Source organism: Suricata suricatta, chromosome 7, assembly GCF_006229205.1.
Source record: "Suricata suricatta isolate VVHF042 chromosome 7, meerkat_22Aug2017_6uvM2_HiC, whole genome shotgun sequence".
Classification (NCBI taxonomy): domain Eukaryota; kingdom Metazoa; phylum Chordata; class Mammalia; order Carnivora; family Herpestidae; genus Suricata; species Suricata suricatta.
In genome coordinates, this window is record NC_043706.1 from 26,623,725 (window position 1) to 26,632,384 (window position 8,660).

At 50.2% G+C, this 8,660-nt stretch overlaps 1 protein-coding gene across 1 annotated transcript; it reads right to left on the reverse strand.

Annotated features, from left to right (window-relative positions):
- Window positions 1-3,083: 3,083 nt before the first annotated feature.
- Window positions 3,084-8,658, reverse strand: FOXF2 (forkhead box F2; the record flags this gene model as incomplete). Its single annotated transcript, XM_029943147.1, has 2 exons — window positions 3,084-4,000; window positions 7,551-8,658. Coding segments are annotated over 2 exons (1,275 nt in total), but the record flags the coding sequence as incomplete, so codon positions are not given.
- Between the last annotated feature and the right edge of the window lie 2 nt (window positions 8,659-8,660).

Here is an 8,660-nt window from a genome sequence, read left to right on the forward strand (position 1 = left end):
CCATACAGTGGCATATATATACATATATACAGTGCACCTAAAATTTTTTCCCTGAAATCAGACTTCTATTTTCTAAAATGTAAATCATTATTCTTCCTAAATTCTCTAGAAGTTTTGCAGCAGTTCAGAAAACTTGAATGTGCACAACTAGAGAATTCACTTACTTCCCCAGAATCCAGGCAGAAGCCAAGTAAAACAAGTACATGACCCTTTCAGTCAATGTCTTCTCATTGCACACTGGAGGGATAATAGTTGCCTCTGAGGATGGCAGTCTATCTTCAAAGGCTGCTTTGCTAGCTTTGGGACAGGGATTTACGAAATATTTTTCAGACACTCCTCCTATTTAGATCTGTCTCTCTTTTCTTTATGTCTCTTTCCTTCCCTTCCTCCCTCTCTTTCCTTCACCCCCTCCTTCCCCCACCCCCATTTCTTACCCTCTTATTTTCTTCCTCCATCTCCCTTATCTCTCTGTCTCTCTACCTTTGTCTCTCTCTTCTCTCTGCCCACTCATGGTTCTGCTGACCCATTTAAATCTAGGAATCACTACTTCGTTACATGGAGATCACAGCTTTTGCCTTTGCTGTGGTTATTCTTAAAAGATTTTATAACTAATAAAGGACTTCCTTCCCTGGTTACTCCAATCACCACTTCCTTCCATTTGGAGAATTCCAACATCCTGGTGTGTGTGAGTACCTAGATTTACTCCTCTACTGAGGCAAGTAGACTTTAGAGATGCTACCTGATTTTTCTTTGCAAAGTTTACTAGAATAAAATAAAAGGCCTCAATATTTTGGATAAAATTGGGCAGGTTTCTGTTTTCAAAATTAGGCCTTGTACTTCCCCAGTAATCAATCACAGAGGTATTTGGATGGACAAACTATTTAAAACAAAAAGCTTTTAGATCTTTGCTTAACTAATTAGTGGACTAGCCTCAATACCTGCCCATCTGAACCTATAAAATATCTGTAAGTGAGGCTGCCTGTGGTATTCAAGTTGTGGTCCCTGGACCAATATCATCAGCATCACCTAGGAACGTATTAGGAATATAAACCCCCACCTGGGGGTGGGCTCAGTAGTCTGTGTTTATCAAGCCCTCCAAGTGAAGATTGCCCTTGAGCCTGTGTCGGCAACATTGATGTGAAGTTCTTATATGTGATGTCGGGTTTAAAAGATTTGAAATGGAGTCAACCTGGCTAGAGCATGGGACTCTTGATCTCAGGGTCACGAATTCAAGCCCCACATTGGGTGTAGAGCTTACTTAAAAAAAAAAAAAAAGTGAAATGAACCGAAATAAAAAAACGTGGGTCTAACCCTGTTAACCATGATCTAGTACACATCTGTAAATAGAATCAACATTCCCACATTACAGGGATGTGGAAAAGCACCGTAAAATGGGTCAAATTCTTCCACAGCTTGAAACAACCATGAATCACTGAGTGCCTAGGTCTCCTTGTGCCACTAGGGGGCGCGCTAGCCTTTCCAAAGCTTTCACCCTGGAGAGACTCAGCGTTTTTTGTCTTTGAGGTCTTGTCATTCTCTGTATAAACAAGTTACGTTCAAGTGTTTAGGATATAAATTACGACCATGCCGGCTGCCTCGGAAGGAATGTAAACACAGCACTGTGGTCGGAGCAAACTCTGAAACTGACTTCATAATTTATAGCAGGCCCTTGTGTAGTTCAGTATAAAAGGGGGAAAAAGCCCTATTTAACTGCAAATATGATAATGGAGACACAAAAGACATGTTTAAATCACTGCTTAATTTTGGAAAATATAGAAAGGAAACCTAAGGATTAGGAAGATGGTTAAGACTTTTGAAAACAAGATGTTTTACTAATGAGACTGTCTTTGGACTTAAATTTGCTTGGAATACAAAAACCTTCTGTGTGAGATATCTGAGTGGTATTAAGTGCCTGGTGACTGATTGGGAGAAAGATCTTTTAGGGAATGAGAAACAAAGGTGAGTTTTCAAAAGCAAAAGAAAAAACAAAGCAAAGAACTTCAGCCCCAAGTTGGAAAAGAAAGCCCAAGGCTTGATCATGGGTTGAGAACCCTTCTGCTCCTGCTCAGATGGACTGTTACTGAAGCTGCCCTTGATTTTGAAGGACTGGTCAGAGGAGGGTGGGCTGGTAATAAGGAGGTCCTGCTCCCTAGTTGGCCTATTTTCTCTCTTTTTAATCCAGAGCTTTACCAGCCCTGCCTGTAGCATTCATGATCGGGGAACCTTGGGACATCCAACAAGAAAAAGGGGCTCTGAGGGAATCCCTAAAGGAGATCCCTTGTTAACAGGAAGGAGAGCACCAGGGACAAGGGAGGCAGGGGAGAGACGTGTGGGGCTTGAGAGTGCTCCTGCTCAGCAGGGTTAGCCAGGCTCTGAACAGCAGTCACAGAACACCTTTTTTGAGGCTGAGTACCTGCTTCTGTTACTCTCCAAAGAAATGAAAAGATCTGAATGTCCACAGACTGCCCATTACCACTCCCCAGTCATCCACCTCTGAGCACTTTAGGATCTGACCATCACCCTTAACAAAATGTAAATAACAAAACTGTGACTTCAAAATGGGAAGCTGGTCCTATTCTTTGGACACTCCTCCTTACTTGCCTCCACCTTGCTCACTGGAGCCCAGATCAGCCCAGCCCTAGGTTGGTGACTTTCCACTCTGCCCAGTCACTCCCTGTTGGTGGGGAAAAGGAAAGAGCAAAAGGCAAACTTTCCTTGGCTACAGAAAAGAGAACAAAAGAAGTGTGAAACTTGGTTTCCTCAAATCAGATTCTTGCTTTTCATTATCTTGCCTCATTTTCTTTTAAGTTCTTTTCACCTTCTGGTTTTTGTTTAGCCAGAAAGAGCTAGGGTGAGGGAAAGAAAGAACAGAAGAAGTTCCTTCTCTTTCTCTCCTGAGAAGATCCACAATCAGAACCTGGCCTGTGTTACTCAAGGCACAGACCCCACACAATGTCAATTATACAAGCTGGAAAAAAAAAAAAAAACCACCCCACAGTGTAGAGTTGCATTGCCGGCTGGCAGAGAAGAGAACCTGGTGATCCCAGAACACCCATGGAGGAAATAGATTCCTAAAACAGCTATTTGTTATATATATTTTATTGAAAAAATTTTACATCAAAATAGTTTGGCAAACTGTAAAAGTATACATAAGTGCAAATATATCCTTCTTTTAAAATACAAGCAAAGTGTGAGTATACACGAAAATCATAAAAATATCTTTAAAATATGGTGGTAGAAAACAACCTTGTAAAAAAACGTTGTATTGTCACTATACTGAAAACCACTTTCTTAAACTAGACACATTGTTCCTAAATACCTTCTTAATAATGTTCTTTGGCACCTGTATCCAAACTTAGTGTTTGTCGAAACAGAACTTTCTTACTTGGCTAGGCAACAAGATGAGCCTTTCTTGAAGTCTTGTGCTTAGCACTGCCTTTTTGAAAAGCACAAAATTTTTCATAGACAAAGAAAAACACATATACACATCTTGCGTTTTTCAGACCCTGATTACGGAAGGTAATGAAGATCCCAGAGTTTATGTTTATGTTTTTCATGTGGTAACTTTTTACCATCTCCGCTAAGAAGTTGAGTTCTCAGTTGGCTCTCCCTCTCACTGGGAGCCTGCACATATTCATACGAGGGGCATTACTTTACCAGGGGCTGTCCTACCAATGGTAGACAAGTATCTGTGAACTGCACTGGCCTGGGGGTTCTGGCTAAGTGACTGGCGTGCTACTTACTGCTAGCATACTGTGGGAGTCCACAGCAGTTCCTTTTGCCCTTTGGAGGAAGAGCAGAAAACGGCCTTGGCATGGCCTCCCTCCTTCCATTCACATGACACAGGGCTTAATATCCTGGCAGACGCTCTGGTGGTGGTGATGGTGATAATATGGCCCGCTTGCAGATGGATGGAAAGAAGAAATGCCATTAAAGTTGAGGACAAAATCTTTTCTGTCGCACACTGGGGTAGAGTGATGCTGGTATCGAGGCAGTCCCACTGAAAGAAGAAAGAAAAGAAAAACTCTTCAGAAACATTCATCCAGCTGAGGATGGGACATATCACTTTTTAAATTTTACCTTACTTTGATTCAGGCTAAGAAAGGGGTTGGTGTGTCTTTTTGTCTATTATTATAAAACTGGTTGAGCAAACCCAATCTCTAGAAGTTTCTCAAAGTTTCAAACTGAGTCCACGGAGGACCCTGCAATCACTATGTTTCGTTTTGATGTACCGGCAAACAAAGATCACGATCTTCCTCTTAATGGAATTCTGGTGTGCCTAACTTCCCGAATTATTCCTGGAGTCTCACGACGGCTTTAATCGCAGAGGGAGCACCAGCACGGGGACCCCTTGACCCACGCTCTCTGTGGGGTTCTTAAATGCAGGGCTCCAGGCCTTTGCTGCCAGAGCCCCGGCTGCAGAGGTCAAACCTCCGGCCCCAGAAACACCACTGTCGCCCTCACTTCTTGTTTTGAGCCTCGTGTCTTATTTCTCAACTAACTGGCCCTGTCAGAGTAGCAGGTCACAGCAGGGATTATTCCTTGTGCCAAAAGGAGGTGACAGAAAACAATCCCTTTGCAAGACAAAGGGCCTCGAAAGAAAGTGCAGGTTGTCGTAGGTCCTGACAGTCTCAGGCTTCCTCTGGAGAAACCCGGACTCCTGGGAGAAGATAACGTCCTTCCATAAGCGCTGAGCTGCCGACGCAGACATCAAGCAGCGCGGGCAACCCCTGAGAAAGTTCCGGGATGGCAGAGGACCGAGAAAGCTCTCAGTCCTCTCCTCCGGGGCGGCTCCTCTGCCCAGGCCCTGAGCCGGGCCTCTGGGCGCCAACCCACTGCCGACTTTTGCTTTTGCTTTCTTGGCGCCTCCCGGCCCCGGGGCGCACTGGCCGGCGGTGTCCGCAGCGCGCCAGGGCCCGGACTTCCCCCGGATAGGGTCTCTTTCTGCGCCGGGCTGGACTGGGCCTCTTAGCCAGAGTCTTTCCAGATATTTGAGCCTTATGGCACCGTAAATCACACGTTGGTGCCTGGCCGGATTCGATTTTTAAGTGCGTGAAAACTGTTTCCGACCGCCCGCAACGCTCGCGCCCCGCTCTCACCGCCTTGGCCTGGCAGCATCTCAGGGCTTATGGAACCACCAAGCTGCTAAGCGGTCCTTAACTTGGCTACGTTTGTTGCCCGGTAACACCTACTGTCGCCAAAGGAGCGCCGCACCGCTCTCGTAAAGCAGCAGTAGGTCCGCGCGCTCCTGTGCGTGTTTGTTTCTCTCCGCACACAGGTGCCTTCACCCATCACGTTACAGTACTTCTCGGTGCCAGTTCTATCATCTCAAAATAGCGGGACCCAGAGCTAAAGTTCATACTTACGACCGAAGGCCGTCGTCAGTTCTTTGATGTGACCAGAGAGAGATAAAAACCCCAGCTCCTCCTTGAGAGGCTCACAGAACTTAACCGGGAGCACGGGACCTCCCTGAGCAGGCGGGCCTTGACTGCTCGTCTGGAGTGGGACCTCAGACCCTGATGGATGTGCTGTGTGTGTGTCCGTGGGTGTGGGTGTGGGTGTGTGTGCGCGCATCTGCTGGGGAAAAGCTTCTTGTTACACAGTCTCGGCCCTGCTTTGCCTCCCGGCTTCTCGCTGGGTCCTAGTCTCTGGGTGACCTGCGGCCGCGCGGGCGGCGCACTCCTAACCAGGCGCTAAGGAACGCAGTCTGCTCCTGCTGAGCCCTCACCTCAGGTCGACTGGAGGTTGCCAATTAGGGGGGGGGGGGGTTGGAGAAGAAAGGGATGGGACCCAGAAGACAAGGGAAGGAGCAAAGCGTCCTGGTTGGCTTTGGCCCCAACCATGGCCTCCCCAGCATCCCCAAGCTCTGACCAAAGGTCGTGCGAGGCTCCCGGGGAAGGCCGCGGCGGGAGGCCCGCTTGCTTGGGTCCCGCCGTTTTCGTTCTCCGAGTGTCGTGTTTCCGGATTCCCGAATTTCTGGGACTTGTGCGTGCGCCCAGATATGCTGGGTGGGGCGAAGGTGGTCTCAAAGAAGAATCATAAGTCTCTTTCTTGCGAGTTCTTTTGTTTATAATTTTTAGAGTAGGGTTTCACTGCAGCTGTGAAACCTCGGAGTCTGGGTTTAAAGTGAGTGGAGCCTGACTGGAGAAGGAGAAGGAGAACGGGAACGCTGGGAGGGCAGCGGGCAGGGCGGGGAGACAATCAGTGGGCCAGAGAGTGGGGGAGTGGGCGCAGCCAGGGGTGAGCGGTGATTGACAGCCTGGCCCAGGGGATTAAAAAAAGGGAGAGGGAAAGGTCGTCTGTATTGGTTACTTGTTGAAATTCCCATAAAAATTGAACAAGACTCTGCTCTCAGTGGGTTAAGTCAGGCTAAAATCCTCTCCCGTGTGGTCCTGCCGAGACTGTCTTTGTTTAGTTAACCTCTGAGACCTGCATTTAAAAGGCCTATTTGGGAAATTTCACCATTGAGGGAACCAATGTCTTTTTGCCCATTTCTGGGCTTTCCGTCTCCCCTGAAGCTCTTGTAGTACACTGATTCACAAATATTTATATGAATGCATTATCCTGTGTGCCAGTTTCTAAAAGGGCAAAAGGTAATTGTGAGCTAGAGCACCATTTGGTGGGCAAATTAGCCTGATTTTAATCTGCAGCCTGTGGGTGCTTTAGAGGGGTTACTTAATGTGAGAGAGTTTATCTCCATTGTCCTGATAAACCTGGCTAAATATTCAAATTCCCTCCTCCACCCCATGTGTCCCCCTCCCACCTTTCATCGCCTTTGGCAAGTCAATAAATTTTCATGATCTTCAACCAACATCATTTACACCAGCAACACAAGTGAAGTTCAAGAGGCAAGTATTTCTCAGGACAGGCACAATGTGCGCCTCAGGTCCTCCTGGTCTAGAAAAGACTGGAGTCATCAAGGTCGATGCTCTGTGTTGGGAGACAAGGGGCTCCTCAACAGGCTGTTGCCCCTCGCACTAGAAACACCCCCTTTCTGTGAAAGATCCTATGTCCTCCACCCCAGTTTTCTTCTCTGGCCCTCCCTCATTTCCCCTCCTCTCAGATGCAACCCCTCCCCACCCATACCCTTAACATACAGAACATCTCGCTTTATGGCATTTACTTTGGGAGGAAAGCATAGCAAAACAAACTAACTAAACACACTCACACAGAAAGGTAAGTATAGTTCCTTGGCCGGGCTGCCCCCAAAACATACTTTCTCTCTAAGCTAAGTCGGTCCTGAGACTTGAGAACTGTAATCCATAGGGTCACCCAGAGACCCTAAGGAGGCAGGCGACCTTGCACCATCCTCCTGGCAGTGCAAATTCTGGAGGCCCAGCTCTTGGCCAAAGCTATGAGAGAGGGGAGGATGACCTCAGTCTCTCCCCTTGATGAATAAGGTTCCCGTCCCCCTTCCCCCAGCACCCCTCGTCCTGGTGTCTTCAAACGCCCAGGCTGCGGCGACTCTTTGGAAGTTGCCGCCCTAGCCAAGAAGCCCGAAAGCCTAGAGGCGATGCCGCCAGCGGGCCGCTACAGGCTCACAGCGTTACCTGAGAGGTCCTCGCGGGCATTCTGGTGCAGATAGCTCTGCTCCAGCGAGTAGGAGGACATGCTCGAATGCAGGCCTGCAGAGGCTGCGGGGTTGCTGCTGGGAGTCAGGGAGGGCGGCTGCTTGAGGTAAGGCGAGGCGCCCGGCGAGCTCCAGTGTGCCGCAGGGCTCGTGTAGGGAGAGTGGCACTCGATGGCGCTTGCCATGGCTGGGGACGAGGGCACTGGGCTGCTGCTGCTGTCCGGGCCGTAGTCCCCTCCGCCGCCACCTCCAGCCGCGCCGACGCCCCCAGGCCCGGCGGGCACAGGGCAACTGGCCATGTAGGTGGAGCCCGGGTTGGGCGACATATGCGGGACGTGGTGGTGATGGTGGTGGTGTGGATGCCCGTGGCCCGGGGCGCCTGTGCTTGCGTCATAGCCCGCGGGCATCATGTCGAGGCCGCCGTAGCCACCCTGCCCGTGGCAACCCAGTGGCGCCGAGGGGGGCGCCTGGAAGTCGAAGCCCTGTGGCAGCAGCGAGGCCCCGAAGCCCAAGCCGCTCACTACGCGGTGGTACATGGGCTTGAGCGCCTGGCATTTCCGCCTGAAGCCGCGCGGCCGGCGGCGGAATGAGCCTTCCTCGAACATGAACTCACTGGCTGGGTCGATGGTCCAGTAGTGACCCTTGCCGGGTCGCCCAAGGCCCTTGGGCAGCTTGATGAAACACTCGTTAAGAGAGAGATTGTGGCGCACGGAGTTCTTCCAGCCCTGGTAGGCGCCGCGGAAGAAGGGAAAGCGCGCCTGCAGGAACTGGTAGATCTCGCTGAGCGTCAGGCGCTTGCTGGGCGAGCTCTGTATGGCCATGACGATGAGCGCGATGTACGAGTAAGGAGGCTTCTCTGGCCGCCGCAGCCCCGAGCTCGCTTTCTTGGAGCCCCCGCTGCCCGCGCCCCCGCCGCCGCCGCCGCCCGCGCTCTTGCAGGCGGCCGAGGAGGCGCTGGCCGAGTTGGAGGCGGAGGCGGAGGAGGCGCAGGAAGCGGAGGACGACGACGAAGACGACGAGGTGGTCTCCAGGGCGGCGGCGGCGGGCGGCGGGCTCATCAAGGCGGCCTGGAGCGCGCCGGGGGCCGGGC